At 34.8% G+C, this 17,083-nt stretch overlaps 1 protein-coding gene across 2 annotated transcripts; it reads right to left on the reverse strand.

Annotated features, from left to right (window-relative positions):
* Positions 1–7,573: 7,573 nt before the first annotated feature.
* On the reverse strand, positions 7,574–15,243 carry hrm (solute carrier family 16 member hermes). 2 transcript variants are annotated; one of them, XM_017627426.1, is made up of 7 exons: positions 15,142–15,243; positions 14,950–15,065; positions 10,930–11,032; positions 9,830–10,063; positions 9,369–9,495; positions 9,131–9,310; positions 7,574–9,043 (listed from the first exon to the last, which is right to left on the reverse strand). In XM_017627426.1, exons 3-7 carry the CDS (start codon positions 11,027–11,029, stop codon positions 7,693–7,695), a joined length of 1,992 nt encoding a protein of 663 aa, XP_017482915.1. In that variant the 5' UTR covers positions 11,030–11,032; positions 14,950–15,065; positions 15,142–15,243; the 3' UTR covers positions 7,574–7,692. The 2 variants fall into 2 exon arrangements, with proteins under 2 accessions (XP_017482915.1, XP_017482920.1); XM_017627431.1 differs by having other exon boundaries at positions 14,950–15,060; positions 15,142–15,239.
* Between the last annotated feature and the right edge of the window lie 1,840 nt (positions 15,244–17,083).

A 17,083-nucleotide genomic window follows, 5' to 3' on the forward strand; every position in this document is an offset into this window, starting at 1 on the left:
TTGTATACTCTCGTCGAATTGTAGTTCAGATGAGTTTGTCGTTTATTCAGTAGATTCTGTACTAAAAAAAAGAGGGTCCTGGCTGTTCATTTGGATGCACAACACCACTACTTTCTACATTCACATTTTCTGCACTTTTCATTTGCCTTAGAGCTCGCAATTTTTTTACATTGGATTCGTAAATCCGTTTTTCTTTGGTCATTGCATTATTAAATGCTCTTTTCTTCATTTTAAATTAAATATTTTATAAAACTTATCTGTAATTTTCACAGCACTTTGAATTTCGAGCGGCTTTTCGTTTCGCGACTTTCTTTTCTCCGTTGAGGTGCACATTTGAACTTCTTCAGTACCAAGTACATTATAATCCGGTTTTATTTTTTACGTTTGCATACATTGAAATTATCATACCGCAATAAATGGTAAAATTATAGTTTAAATTAATTAAGTTCAAGCAGGTACAACTACATTTGTTTAGCACAAAATGCAGCCCTGTTAAATCTTGTGGTTACTATTGGGGTGTTCACAGTTCGTTCCAAATAGTGTCTGAAAATGTTGACGTCTACATTTTAAGACGTTTTCTAACCGTAAAATCTGTGGTGTTGTTGTTTCCCATACAAAATTGGAAAACGACGCCGTCTACATTTTGTCACACTCAAAGGTATGTTTTTTACGCGTCTACATTTTGCAACCTCGCAGCAGGGTTGCATTATGGCAATACTAATCACATTTTTTTTATTTTATTGGGCACGTTTTTTGTATTTGCATTTAATTTGAGCGCAATTTCTGATGAAAAGAAACAAATCAAGGAAAAGAAATAACAAATATTAGGAATTGGTAATTAAGTTAAATAATTACAATTTTTCAGAAACAAAATCGAAAGGCGATATATAAAAAATGCACGCAAAGAGGAAATGTCTGGCAACACCAGCACAGTTTTGAGACGATTTTGCGACGACTGCTAGAAAGGGGTGCTCACAGTTTGATGCTAAAGATGTCTCAAAATGTAGACATCTACATTTTCAGACATAATTTGGAACGAACTGTGAACACCCCATATGGCAACCAACTACCGTTACTTCTATCAGCATTGTCACTGGGCTATTTCACACTAGAATTACAGAACAATTATTCTCAGGGTTTCACACTGGATGAAAATTAGCAGAATAAAATGAGTATACGTACAGAACGTTTGAATGTATTTGCAACTTCTGCGCTTGAAAGTTGCGTAGCGGCATTTTCGTAGTTGCGTATGTATTAGAGCGCTGCAGCAGAACTGCCACTTTAATGCGGGGTAGAAGCTGGAACAACTTTTTGAGAAACTTTACCTCACCGCACTGCCTCTCTTGCCTTCAAACAGAGTTGTTCTGGTGGCACAAATGTTCCAGTGTGAAACCCACCACTCACATGATCAAACAAATTACAGTCATTCGCTACAGGGCCAAACTGACATAAAATTTTGCATATGTGTTAGTTTTCGTTGCGAATGTGTTGAGTTTCTGTCAATCGCATCTTGTAGGGAGCCAACCAAGGCACATTAAACAGGTAGTATCAGTAGAGCAAAAACAACATTTGCGTGTATTTTGTTGTTGCTTCTGGTATCGAAAGTGTCAAAAACTGTTCTGAATTTTTTCTTCTAAATCAAAGCGTGCCATGTGAAATACAAAAAATTATAAAAAATAAAAAATTGAAATTGGAAAAAATAAAAATTGATGCAACTTTCTTTCCTAGTAAATTTGTTTGCTTCTCGAAGCATTGATCCATCCTTTGCAAGGCCCAGTAATCAGCGGTCGTGCTGCTGAGTTGGGCGAACGTTCCAAAAGCTGCTATTCAATCGCTTGTTTTGTATGGAAAAAGGTTTCACATGCAAATGGATTTTAACAATTCAGAATTTTTGTGAGAAAAAATTAAAAATATTTGACATTTTCGAGACCAAATAATTTGAAAATAAATCAAATCAGCTGCTCTACTGATACTACCTGTTCAATGTACCTTGGAGCCAACTTTTAATGTATGTTTACATATGTACATATTTTTTAATTTTGTGTTTATGTATGTATATTTACTTAAGCGAAAAATTCAAATCAATCATTTTTTTATAACATATTTTCTGGGAAGTAGAAATAGTGGAAGGTATTTTAAGTACAGATATGTAAACAAAACCATGATAAAAATATAGTAAGGTAGAACCGCTGAGAGGCACTTTTAAAATTCTTGACGTTTCCAAACAATTTAATTTTTAAATTTACTCACAAACTCACACACACAATTTCATTTTCAATCTCAAGCAACAACAATTTCGAACAATTTAAAATTTTTATTTTCACTTTTATATGATTTTAAAATGTTGGCAAACTTCAAAAAAAAATCATGGCCGACAAATTGAGAGAACGGTTATACCTTGCTGTGTTTTTATCATGAACAAAACTACTAAGTATCTTATTTTTTTCTATTGGTTTCGAAATATTTCTTTTTTTTGCTTTTCTCTTATCAAAAGAGTTTTAAATATGTACTATTTTTTTCGTATAAAAACAAAAGCTTATCTAAATTTGTAGTATTAGCAACGGGCTTATTCGTGCTTTTATGAAATTTCACTGAACGCCCATGCACGCACGAGTTCGTGCTGACAGCAAATATTCCGGCCCGTACCCGGGGGCTCACGCAGGGGCCAAAAGCCCGGCCCGTGCCCCCCTCTAGTATCTACGCATGTACATACGCATATTAAAAAACTTGAAAAAGAAAAAAAATCCAAAGATTTGTTTCTGAAATAATTGCGAAATATGTTTTTTGGGTAATTTTTCAGTTATCGCCAGAAATTGGAGAAAATGTGAACTCAACTAACCCCTAATTAGTATTGTTGGAAAGGTATTATCCTCCTCTTTACAGCTATATATAATTTAAGTCAATTGGAATTATTTTACAGGCGTTAAAATAACAAGTAATTTTTAAGCAAAAAACAAATCGGACTTCAATTCCCATATAAAAATTTAAAATTATCGTTAATTTCTTCAAGATCCAATGTTCCAATCTAAACCAAATTAATATGGGACAACCCTTGAGATACCACCTTTCCTTTTAAAAAAGAAATCGGTTACGCAATAACATATAATAATAATAACACAGACCAACAATGTTTCCTAACCAAGAATCGGACTATACTTTTCCGAAGGTCTTTGACGTGCTGAATTCGAATCTGACCCCTGAATAGCCCAATCACGTCAGTTTTTCGAGATATTCTAACCAAAAAGTACAAAAATCACGGTTTTTGGGCACATTTGAGCTCCTGTAACACAATACTCCTCATTTTCAGAATAACCGAGATAATGCACAATTTCGGTTCAAAACCTAAATAATGCATATGAAAACCCCGAAGTAATGCATACATGCACAGTTTCGGTTGGAACCGAAATAATGTCTAAATGCAGTTTCCTATTCGCAATTTCGGTGCCCCTGTTACAGGTACTTCACGATTTGCAGGTTTTACAGGAAAAGCTGTTTTCGCCATTAATAAACCTTATGGAAGTTGGCGACCGGGAACGACTTCCTGTAAAAACCTGCAAATCGTGAAGCACCTGGAGCAGACTTATTGTCACTTCAGCAATTTTCCAAAACTTGTTTTGTTGAATTTTTATGCTGTTACAACAACATATCGACAATATCAAACAGTCGTTAGCGTATGCGATCAGAGAAAAACGCACTAGGGTGGCTGCGGAAGCTTGGTGATGTGGAACCTAAAAAGTTTTGGGAAAGAACACCATCTGCGACATCCCTATTTAATTCTCCTTATCATTAAAATTTCATCTCTCGAAAAAATACCGATGGCTCGGATAAATAGCTATTCACCGTTTTAGTCCCTGTAGAAGAGCATGTTTCAAACTTCAATTTCACAGCAAAATTTTTAGAGAAAGTACCTGCATTGCGACTTCCGACTGCACTTCAAAATACCCGCATCATTAGGCCCGTAAGATATGCAAGGCAATGTTGTAGATTTTTAGTGCCTGTCTCATCGTCGACAAGTCTATTCTTGGAACACAAGTGACCATCTGTTTTTTATGTTCGGGGAATGCAAGTTCAGGATTTTTTTAAGCCAAGACACTTTCATATTTTTATAGCATTTGTTACTCTGAACGCAGTCGTCTCCATGTGCTTCTTCGATAATAGTTTGGTGTCGAAATTGAGGCATAAATGCAGTTTGGCTCCAAATCTCAAATTAAAAAAACAAAAAACAAAAATTTTGGGATTGATAGAGATGATTGAGCTGAGTATAACGGTATACTTCTTTTTTTTTGGGGGGGGGGGGGAAACAACAATAATTATCAAAGGTTAAAGTTCAAAATAAGTTATTTTTGAAATCAAGATTTCTTAAAAACAAATAGATGGATTTTGAAAATTTTGATATCATTTAATAGGAGATTTGAAATTGATTTCCTTTAATTTTGTATACGTACTTTATATACATATATGTTGTATAATCCTTACAAAAATTGGAATAATGTAAAATAATTATAAAGAAAGTTTACAAACCACAAGTGCGGCCGAAGGCCGCCTACGCAGAAAGGTGTTCCCTGCAAAAGGTGTTCAGTGCCTTTTCTTCGCAACACAGAAAGAGAATTCTACTTTGTGAGGGTTATAATCCCTAAGTGCGGCCGAAGGCCGCCTACGCAGAACGAGTTCAGCTCCTCTTTTTCAGCAACACAGAAAGAAGAATTCTGCGCAGTAAAGTTTACAATTCCTAAGCGCGGCCGAAGGCTGTCTACGCAAAAAGGAGTTTTGTGAAAAATACTGTGTGTAGTCGGTGTTGGGCAGACTAGGGTTGTTTTATATAAATACTTTGTACAGTGAGAACTCTTGACAGCATACTGTATATCAAATAAAAGCTTGATTCATTTTCCATTTAATTGTTTAACTCAATCATATAAAAAATAAGGTGATTTAAAAAAAAAAATGGTTTGTATAGATTTGTTTAGTATTTTTTTAATTTTAATACAAATTTTGTAAAAAACTATTTAAAATATTGTAAGGCACGTATATCAAATTAAAGAGAGTTAGATTTCCTATCAAATGAGATCAAAATTCTCAAAATCCATCCGTTCATTTTATGAAATCTTGCTCTTTAACATGGTGAAATAATAAGGTGTTGTCACTTAGGGGGTGGTTGTTATAATTTTGGCAATTTCGGCATACCAGCGCTAAAGTAATGCATACTCCATTCATTCAAATTTCATTTCTGGGCAAAATGGAACAAAAATGGAGCAGACAATTTTGTGAAAAAAGTATGCGTACGTATCACTTACTACGTTTATACGCACGTATTATTTGCAAATAACAATTTGCAAAATGGTAAACTTTGCGGTATAAACGCCGAGTTAATTTTTTATTTGCAAATAACTAAATCGCGCAAATAAGTATTGATTAGTGGTACTATTTGCAAATGAAAGGCCGAAAATAGTCCTTATTTTTCAGTTTTAACCATCATCATATGTGTGTGGTACGACCGTGTGGCCTTTAAGTTTTACAAATAATAATTTTAAGTTAGAAAAATATGACTGAATAATAATTATTAAAATCAATATATTTGATCGAAAAAAAACTAAGTAATAATAATTTCTTTTGAGCGAAAAAATTAAACTGTAATTACACTGGTTTACAGAAAAAGTATTTTATTGATGCAAGCTTCATTTAACTGGTATCGGGTCCACTGATATATGTAAGTATTGGAAATAGTACCCAAAAAGTAGTATAAATAATCCTAACCTTTTCTCCCTTTTTCTACTACCCCAAAATGCATGGCCGCAATTGGCATGCAGAAAAAGTGAGTGTAAGTGGCATCACCTTATATTTATTTCACCATGATCTTTAATAACTTTTGCAGTTGTTGTTTCCCAAAAAAAAAGTAGTACATATACCGTTAAACTCAGCTCCATCATCTCTATCGAGCCCAATATTTTTTTTTTAATTTGAGATTTGGAGCCAAACTGCATTTGTTCCGAAATTGATTCCACCGCTACTCTTGGTGGCAGTTTTTTTGCCTGTCAAAATATGTAATATTTGTATGTACATTAGGGTGGTCCAAAAATGCAGGTGAAAAAGTAAAGTCGGACTTTTTGTGCTCTCACCCCCTAGGATTGTTCTATACCGAAAAAATATACCCTTATTTTTTATTTAGAAATCAAAAAATATTTAGAGGTCGCGCGAAGCGCCCAAAGGTTTCCATGTATTTTATATGGAGAAAAAACAACTTTTTGTAGAAATGGTATAGAATACTTAGGAATCAATACTAGAAAACTCGTTTATCTGCAGGAGATTCCCAATAATAATACCCAATTATTTATTTAACCTTCTTTTTTATTGCAACTATAATATATACAGTATCGGTCATATCTATAGCACGCCATTTCAAGGTGATATTGTGTGCCACTTATGTTTATTTATTTATTTTTAAGAATTTTCAATTAAAATACAGTTCTTTCTCTAACAAACCCCATATAAAAACAAGTTTAACAATTTGTAGAAAACTTCAAAAAAGTGCAACAAATTTTCACCTAAATTTCAAACTTTTTTCTCAGAAGTGTTTGAATTTTTTCGAGTACACAGTTTTTTAGCCACTGCATTTTTAGTCTGATAATGTGCAAATGTCAAGTGGCTACGATTTACCGTTAATTTTTTAGAATTTTTTTTGTCGCATTGGCTTCCATATAATGAATAAACTCAATTTATTTGTATATGGATGGAAACCGCAACACCTTTGGCGAAAAAAATTCTAAAAAATCAACGGTAACTTTTAGCAACTTGAAACTTGTACATTATCAGACTAAAATTGGTTGGGCTATAAAACTGTGTATTCAGAAAAATTCAAACACTTCTGAGAAAAAAGTTTGAAATTTAGGTGAAAATTTGTTGCACTTTTTTGAAGTTTTCTACAAATTGTTAAACTTGGGTTTAAATGAGGTTTGTTAGAGAAAGAACTGTATTTTAATTGAAAATTCTTAAAAATAAATAAATAAACATAAGTGGCACAAAATATCACCTTGAAATGGCGTGCTATAGATATGACCGATACTGTATGTCCGCCAAAAACCAACAAAAACCCCAAAAAATGCAATGGGGAGACCAATAAAAAATCGTTAGTGTTAATAAATGGTTAAATAAACAATTGGGTATTATTACTGAAAGTCTCCTGAAGAGAACCAGAGTTTTCCGATCGAAAAATATTGACTTTCAAGAAATCTATACCATTTCTATGAAAAAATTTATTTTTCCCATATAAAAATACATGGAAAATTTTGAGCGCTTTGAGCGACCTCTAAATATATTTTGATTTCAAAATAAAAAATAGGGGATAATTTTTTCGATATAGAACAATCCTGGGGGGGTGAAAGCATTACAATTCCGACTTTACCGTTTTTGGACCACCCTAATGTACACCAACCTCGAATTAAACTTCGCATATTCTTAGATAAAAGATTTAATTGCATAGAATGTTCATATTCCTATTTGTCGGTTAACTTTATTTGTACATTAGCATTAGCTTATCTAGAAAGCAAAGTTTTTTTTTTAGTGAAAACAAAAATTAGAATTTCTTGTATACAAAATATGACTTTATTAACTATTCGCGAATATTACTTTTAAATTTAAGTAAATAAGAATGCATTTAGTAGAAAAAAACGCAGTTCTGTATATGACAAAAAAATACGTTTAATGCGCTTCGTTGTCGCATTGTGCTTGTTTCATTTTCTCTTCTTTGGCTTTTTGTCTATTTATAAATGGCATGAAACTCCAAAGGCTGGCGCCACCCAATAACGTAAGTCCCAAAGTGTGAAACAGCGGACTATAATCCCTTACTGCCTCAAACCAAGCGCCACATAGTGGTGGTCCTATTAGTTGCAATATTCCATTCACAAATAAGCTAATACCGTATGATGATGTTAAACGCTCCTCGCCCAACATATCAGCCATGATAACAGCGGTAATGCCAACGTATATACCGGATGCGAGCCCAAAAACGGCACACCAAAAACTCAGCATTCTATAACTGGTGGCGAATGGCAGAAGAGCAAGTGACAAACCAGATACGGCGAGACCTCCAACGAAATACCAAGCCTTTGGTATAAGACCGAGATCAGAAAGTGCCGATCCACCAATACGTCCAATGAGATCGGTTGCCGATACAATTGAAATCAGGTAAGCTGCTAGTGACTTATTAAAACCCAAAGCAACACCATAAGCAGGCAGTAATATAATGAAGTTGGTGTAACCAATGGCATTTGTTGAATTCGAGATTAAAATAACCAGATAAGTTGGGTCCTTCAATAGGCTAAGGTCGAAAAATTTGGAACGTGTAGGCGGTTTTTGTTCACTTTTATCGCCAGTGGCATCGCCCATTAGACTTTCGCCAGCTGCTGCTCCTGTGCTGCTTGCCATCGAGCGAAGCGAGAGGTGTGAAGAAAATTCTTTGGGTTGAAACGAGAGTGTGCTGCCGTGATAAGGCGTGCTTATGTATTGAAAACTACTGGTGGAAGGCGAACGACGGGAGAGACGATTCTTTGAATTATTACGCAAAGCGCTGAGACGATCTAGTTTATGACTGGACCGACCGCCTTCTGGTACGGCGTACAATGACGATTGCGAATTTAATTGGCCAGGCGTAAAAGTTTGATTGCGCTGTGGTAAGCGGACTGGTGTGCTAATTTTGCGTGTGCGTGAGTTTGGTGCGTATTCGTCCTGATGTTTGCTGCAATTTTGTACGACCGCCGCTGAAGCACTACGTACAAATTGATTATCCGGTAAAAGTGCAGGCGGACTATATGATGGAAAGGGTTTTGTGACTACATCACTGCAACCATCATGCGACACCACATCGTTATTTATTGAGCCAGCTTCGTCTACAGTTTCGAACTTCATAACAATTCCGATATCTTCCTCGTCAATATCATCAAGCGCATTCTCGTTTTTAGGAACACGAATCATATGTTGTTCAACTGGTTCATAGAAGATTGCAGCAACGAAAACGTTCAATGTTAAGCCACCCATTATCAGAACGGCACCTCTGCAAAGTAAGAACATATATATTTGTATAGTTTGTAAGAACATACATATGTATGTATATATGTATGCATGCTAATTTGTTTAATACCTGTATCCATAAGTTTCGAGAAGCCAACGCAATACTGGCGGTAAAATAATCGATCCAAGTGCACTCCCCGATATACAGAGTCCATTGGCTAGGCCACGTAGTCTAACAAAGTATGACGTCACTATATACACGGTCGGAGGGAATGATAGGCCGGCACCAATCCCCACTAGAACTCCATAACTGTTGGGTGTTTGTTTTAACTCTAATTAACGCATCCATGAAATTCTCGTTCAATTACCTTAAGTACAAGTATGCTACAGATGATGCCCAAAATGACATGATCATACCAAACGCCGCTGAAGCACCACCCATTATTGTAACTGTTCGGTATGAATATTTAACAGACAATATACTGGATACGGGACCTGAAATGAAGTTTTGCGTAACAAATAAAGCATGTTTGTAAGCATGAGAAATACTCAAAAAAACGTATCCGCACCTTTGCTGCAAGTGTCATATAAAAAAAAAAGTTATATTCGAGTAAAGTATGCAAAAATGTCCGCGACCACTTATTTTATGTTGTGTAAAAACTTTATAGCTGTATCGGTTAATACCTAATTAGTAGAAAATGTGTCTCCATTTTTACCATGGGAACGTGTGTAAAGTGTAAACCTGAAATCCGATTTTCTCGTGTTTTAGATTTTTTGGTATTTAACAATCTTGCAGCAATTGTACGATATAAAAGCTTTACATTCTGACCTAAAGAACTATACAGGAAGTAACAAAGCGCCGGTATCCACGCTCCTGTCGCTGGTGATGCATCGAAAGCTTCCAAAAATTCAACGAATAATACACCAAAACTTTTAATCATGCCCGGTATAAGGATGTTCACCATCATCGCACCAAGTAATACCAACCAGCCCCATCCTCCATCCGGCGGCACCAAGTCATAGTCGTTACTGTCTACATTTGGTTTGTCATCCAATAAACTAACTGCAAAAATGAAATAGAAATTGCATCAAAGTTATTTTAAAATACGTAAATGAGTTGCATTCATTGCTAGAAGTATTTAACTCAATAATGGGTTTCACAAGGTGGTCTAAATAAGTGTTCGGTTTTTTTATTTTTTATTGGCAGTAATAGCTCTTTTTCCATGTAGTGCTGGTTGTCGTTTTCCATCAAAGCTTTTAGGAATGAAATGTTGGTGACTTTTGCGATCCAATGCATTACCCAGAAGATAATTTAGGTAGGCCTTCTTAAGTAAAGCTATTCTAAGAGGCCTACCCAAGAAGGGCTGAAAGAAGTGCTTCCATGCATGCCTTCTAGAAGGGCTTATCCATTTACAATTTACCCGAATGCATAAATTTATATAATTTAGCATTACAAATGAATTTCAATAAACATTTTAAGCTGCAATAATGTATATTTGATATAAACCTTAAGCAAATACTTCAAAGATATATGATTTTTATAAATTAAAGCAACTTTAAAAGAACTCCTCCTAAAGGTCTCCTGAAGTACGTCCTATAAAAGCCATTGGTAGCGAAAGAAGAAGCCCTTCAATTAGTCTCCCTCCATACAAAAAAAAGGAGAACGGAATGTAGGGTGGAAGGACTCTTCACTCTCAGTAAGGCCTTTCGGAAGGGCTTTTAACTCCTGAAATTATCATGGGGCTTGTATTATTCAAAATAAATGAAATAATAAAAATATTTGTGTTTATTTAATTTCATTGTTACATTTTGCTTTTAATACTTTAACCCAAATTTCTAATTGCATTGCAAACCAAAAAAATAATAATGGCTCTATTTGGCTGGATTTTCCTTATTTTCCAACTGAATATGCACATGACGGAAACTTACCTGCTTTATCACATGATTCGGTAGCTCCGTTAACTTTTAACTTATTGCTATCTGCGTTGGAACTCTGCTTTTTAGTCACAGATACGTCTTCTCTCGCCATTATCTATAAAAAAAAGAATCGAAAACATATGTAAAAGTATAAATTTGTTTGGTAGTTTTGGCAAATTGGCAAATTGGCACTTTACATTCCATTCCGCACTGTACCCTGGCAGTAGCTTTGCAATTACTTTGATATCCAAAACAAACAATTTAATTAATATTTCAATTGAGTGCCTGTAATAGTTGAGTATCAAAATGGGCTACTTTATGCCCAAGCGTGTTGCGGTAAACAACACAGCCTAACCTAATTGTGACCTAATTGAATATTCAAACAAATACATAAAAAACAGTAAATTAAATTGATCAAAGTACATACATACATATCGAGCCCTAACCGCTAAAAGGGCGTAAGCGACAAAATGTTCCGACTTTCTGTTTTAGGTTTTAGTTTACCTACCACCAAACGCACCAGCTGTCAAAATTTCAAAGTCCTACGAAGTAGGGTTGAGTATAATATCAAACGTATTTTGTACCATGGAAGAACAATGTTTTTTTGGGGACATACCATTCGTTTTTATAGAGAAATAATAGATAGGTATTTTAATCAATAATGTATGTATTTGTGTTGAAAAGTTGTTTTCTTAATAACAAGGATAAAAGAAATGAGATAACGGCATCAAATGATTTTTATTAATGCAAAAAAAATTTTTTTTTTTTAAATCTCTCTTGGCTTAACCGCTGCATTTGCGTGCTGTAGCCTTTTTTCGTGACGGCAAAAAGGGCGTAAGCGACAAAATCACCTGTTTCATTAAAGATGGGCAAAGAGACCCACAAGTATTATATACCTAACATCAAACTTAACTAGTTCATTAATCTTCACGTTATTATCTACAGTAATTGCAGTGTTAATAAGAAAAAACGCCTACCTATGAAATTTTTTTTTTTTCGCTTACGCCCTTTTGGCGGTTAGGTCTCGATATATGTACATATGTTTCTACACATCCGTTTATTACTAGTTGTACATTCGGAATTACATATCGCACACCGTTTTCAAAAGAGTCACAACTCAAAATTTGGCATTTTTTAAATTATGCGCTAAAAATGTACACAGAGCTTTTATTTACCTTTCAGCATATGCTGAAGCAACTTTTTGTTATAATTTGTTAAAAAACCCTAAGGTAAAGTCGGCCTTGCCCATATGATTAGCATATGCTACGAAATAGTTTTTCGCATTTTCCACCGAACGTACTATTTTGAGTTGTGACTCTTTTGAAGTTGGTGTGCGATATGTATGTGGAGCAATTTTACATATAAATACATATTTCGCTTATAAAAACAAGCGAGTGCTTCCGTGTGTACTGTCATTTAGACATGAATAAATATGAAGTTGGAACGATTCTTCAGATTTCAAGGTGTTACTTTTTTTTGCTAGTCATTTTAGTGATATGTTAGATATTGTTGGCTGGTGTTGGCTAATTTTGTTATCGAACTCAACTATTATTGAGATGATTATGATCAGATGCGTTCATAGATTTTTCAGATATTAGAAATAAATATGTACATAACATATATAGACACATACATATATGTACATACATATGTATGTATGTATGGATATGTAGTATATACCCTACAGAATATCTGACTAGCTCAGAACTAGCGTAGAACTAGACCTTTTGCCGACAGTACTAGTTAAAACCGGGGTTAAAACCTGTAAAACTGTCAAAAGGCAAAAGAAGCCAGAGAACCGAGTACGGGAATGCTTTCTGGTAAATTCCTGTAAATTCTTGCGAGTTAGGGGACGCAAATATGTTTTTCGTGATTGCAAATTCTTGCTGGCTAAAATTCTTCCAGCAAGAATTTTCAACTTCTCTCAGGTGAACTGTCACTTTGCGCTCTAAGTTTTTGAGTGATGGATAAGTTTTTGGTTGCACGAACGCGATTTGGGCAAAAATGATATTTGTAAATTTTTTGCTCGACGAACAAACCTGATTTAAATTCATTAAATCTTAAAACTCACAACTGCTTCTACCGCGATTTGAATTCGCGACAAACGATGCTTGAGTCAGAGGCCTTCTCGCTGAGCTTCTTTCGTATTGTAGGAGAAGTGAGAATTTGTACATTTACACCGCAAGTTTCAACAGTCCCGCTCTGCATCCGCTTTGCAGTAGTTCAGAGATAGTTCTGAAATATGTAGTTCGGAACTTGCGTTTTGCCAGTCTTTTTTGCTGTCTCTAAATTTTACTGCAGGGTATGTATGTATGCATATGTAGTATGTATATCCACCTTTACATGTAAAATTAATGTACTTTAAAATTTTCCTACACAAACGTGCCACCCTAATGCACTTAAAAATAGTTTATCTTACTTTTGCTATGATAGGATCTCACACACTTTCATGTAGATACAAAATATGAATGACTATACCTACAAACCATTATAGTGCGTGGTTATGATTGAGTGCCTGTTGTAGAGGCCAGTTTGCATATTGTTAACGTCAGCGCACGTAAACGATGGCGTTGGTGTTATCACTTGGTAACGATGGTCAATTACATCATTGAGTCCACTAAAAACTAATTGATAAAGTATTTTACAAGGCATCAATTATGAAGCATAATTGATTTGGTTGTATTCAATAAAATCAAACCTATTACATGGAAATTCTGCAAGATCAATTCGATTCAAGCATGTATGTATGTAAGAACATATCGCACACGTAAATCTAAAGTGCGATCAACTAAAAAAAAAATACTGGTGATTTTTTAGCATAAATCAATTCATAGGACTTATGTACATCCAATTAATTGAGGTATTTTTTTCATATATACATTAACTAAAAAACTACTGTTATACCTGTTTTTGAATTAATTGCGTTAACTCTCTACGATTTAAAATCAGTTAAATTACCCTCTCCTGATTTTGAGTTACATACATAGCTCACTTTAGATCTAGGTGTGCGATATGTAGATAGATAAAACTACAAACATTTTTAGCGCTATTATTTGATGAATTGATAGGGACAATGTCACCTTGTTAGCAGCTGCAGGGATAGAGAATTCATGTACGTACACACATATGTATGTGGTATTTTATTTCCTTACAATTCGTCTAAATTGATAATCGCAGAAATTGTGCTCGGTGTGTGTTGACTCTACTTATTGAAACCATCGTACATTTATCGACAACTTCAAAACCACAATCACACTAGATGCGGTTTGAAGCGGTTGCTGCCGGATTTTGACCTCCCTTTAGGACAGTAACCCGTCTGCTTCTGCGTTTAAAGAATATGCTAGTGACCTTATTACGTCGCCAGCGCACGCCCCGTCTTCATGCGGCACAAGATATAAAGACGGGGAAAAATGCAAACAAACTGGCCGATCGCAAAATAAAGGGAACCATTTGATTCAGCTGTTTAAGCGCCACTCACCTTATGTAGCCATTACCATTGCCATTAATATACATATGTACATATGCATTTTGTATGTGATTCATTTCTCGAAGAACACGCATGTTTGCTTAAATTCATACTTATGTATATTTTTATACTAAAGTGCATATACATACATATGTATACATTTGGATTTTTCAGTAAACAAGAATTTTGCTGTACAAATCACATGAAAAACAAATGTGTACGTCTCATGTAGTCCAGGGTCATCTTGCCAAAACAAAGTGAGTAAACTCCCCTTCTCCATTTCCGTTCATTTCGTTCATAAACAGCTTCAAGTACCCGTATCACACTGTCGACAGTCCCACAGACGTGACTATCTACTTATTAGGCTTATGCTTTATATGTTTTTTTTTTTACTTGATTAAAACAACATTATACGATTTTGACCCTGACCCCGTCTGCCACATTTTCAAATTTACTTACAAATGTCACGTTTTCTATATCCTCCTACCTGAGAGTGTAAACGGGTATACTTTTTTTACATTGCAAATCACTGAAAATGTTCGTCGCCCCTTTTGGTAACAACTTACCTCATACACGAACTTTAAATTCGTCCAGTTTTAGTTGATATTACTTATTTAAATATGGTTTTTCGCATTAGTTGCATGTCAAAATTGTCCGTCACTGCGCCAAAAACATCACTACACTATGCAAAATAAAGTATTACAAAAATAATAAAGTAACGATGTAATAATGAAAGAAAAATCAAAATCACTGTGCACCTCGACTTCCACACATCTTCGCTGCTTTTTTACAATGTTACCGTATTCATGAAAACTGCCAACACATATCGAAATCCGATAAACTTCATGGCGCACACGTAGATAACAGATAAATTAATCATAGCGCAAACAAAAAATTCAAACCATTATAGCACAAATAAATATGTACATTTACATATGTATGTTTACATATGCAGATATTATTTGATTAAAAAGGCAGGTTAGCCATACAAAAAGCCTCAAGCGTTAATTTATTTATTATTTATTTATTATTTAGTAATTATGAAATTATCTCGGAATACGCCGATAACTTCTTGGTGTCCGACCTAGTTTTATCGATTATATTTACGAAAAAGACGAGAAATGACAAATGTGAAAGTAAACAAAAATTGACTCTAGGAAGGAAACGTTTATTAATTAATTAGGCAGAAGTGCAGAATACGGTCCGTTAAGCTAGAACAAAACGAAGAAGTGGGCGTGGTCCATGAACCAAATGGAACAGACCTGACCGGTTGAGAAGCAGCCATTTGTAATAGCTATTGAAAAAAAAGTGTGTGACATTCGTAATTGTGAAGTTTGCTATTTCTGTTTTGCTTCTTTCTTTATGTGTATTTTGTCGGTGGATTATTTCAGTGATTTTTAAGCGATTTTCAATAAATTTTATGTGCAAATGTAATTAAAATGAAGTGCGCGGTGATTGGTTGCAAAAACACGTACAAAAATAATAAATTGGTTAGCACAAACATGTTATACAAAATTACTTGCATTTTTTTCTTTATGCTTCGTCTTCATATTCTTTGTTTATTTTTCAATGAAAATAACATGGCGCCGAAATTTCAAACGTCAGCCAGAAAAGTACTTTTTTCTTTTGCTTCATCTTGTCAGATCTTGTATAGTTGGATCATGGGCGTGGTCCGCCCTTTTTTTTTCTAATTCTAATGGTATAAACATTTTTTTGGCGCAAACTTATATTTTTGAAGCTATGGAGCTGTGAAGGGGGAGTTTTCGAAAATTTAAAATGGCCATATTTCGAAAACTACCTGACGGAATTTGAAAAAATTGGTATCGTTGGAAAGACAAATGAAATGTATTTCCTAAATTAGTATACTTTATGTGCACAAATTTTAAGAAACCTCTTAAAAAAAAAAACTTGTTTTCTTCGCAACACAAAGATTATTCTACTTTTTGAGGGTTTTAGTCCTTAAGCGCGGCTGCAGGCTGCCTACGCAGAAAGAAGTTCTGCTCAAAACTACTTCTGCTCCTTTTCTTCACAACACAGACAGAAAATTCTACTTTGTGAGGGTTTAATCCCTAAGCGCGGTCGCAGGCCGCCTACGCAGGAAGAAGTTCTGCTCAAAAATGCTTCTGCTCCTTTCATTAATTTTTCGAAATAAAGCCATTTTAAATCTTCGAAAATTCCCCCTTCGCCCCTCCATAGCCCTGAAAATATAAGTTTGCACCAAAAAATGTTTATAACAATGACATCAGGAAAAAAAAGGCAGACCACGCCCACTTTTTCGTTTTGTTCTACCTTAACGGGACGTTTTCTGCACTTGTTCTATTCATTTTGAGTTAAAATATATTTAAATTGACTGTTTAATCGGGAAAAAGCATTGACACAAAAAGAAATTGCATTTCTAATAAAACAAATTTAACATCTAATAATCAACGATTTGACTATCTGCCGTCAATAAATGGATGCGTCGAGCGCCAAACAACTGTCAAAATTCTCATGCCCATACAATTTGTATGAAGTAAAATTTTTACTAGCAGAAGCTAGCAGCTGTAAAAATGGATGAACAAAATTTCGTGCCAAATATTATCAATAGTCAAATACATCGATCAGCTGTTTACTTGTTAGTTTCTGCTTGTTTTGCGTTTCTTAAAAAGTCGTTCGCACGAGGCGATTTTGCGTTCAACTTTTGCTTTCAACTTACGAAGG

This window comes from Rhagoletis zephyria, unplaced genomic scaffold (assembly GCF_001687245.7).
Source record: "Rhagoletis zephyria isolate East Lansing unplaced genomic scaffold, Rhagoletis_zephyria_1.1 Rzeph_scaffold_00072, whole genome shotgun sequence".
NCBI classification, from domain to species: Eukaryota; Metazoa; Arthropoda; class Insecta; order Diptera; family Tephritidae; genus Rhagoletis; species Rhagoletis zephyria.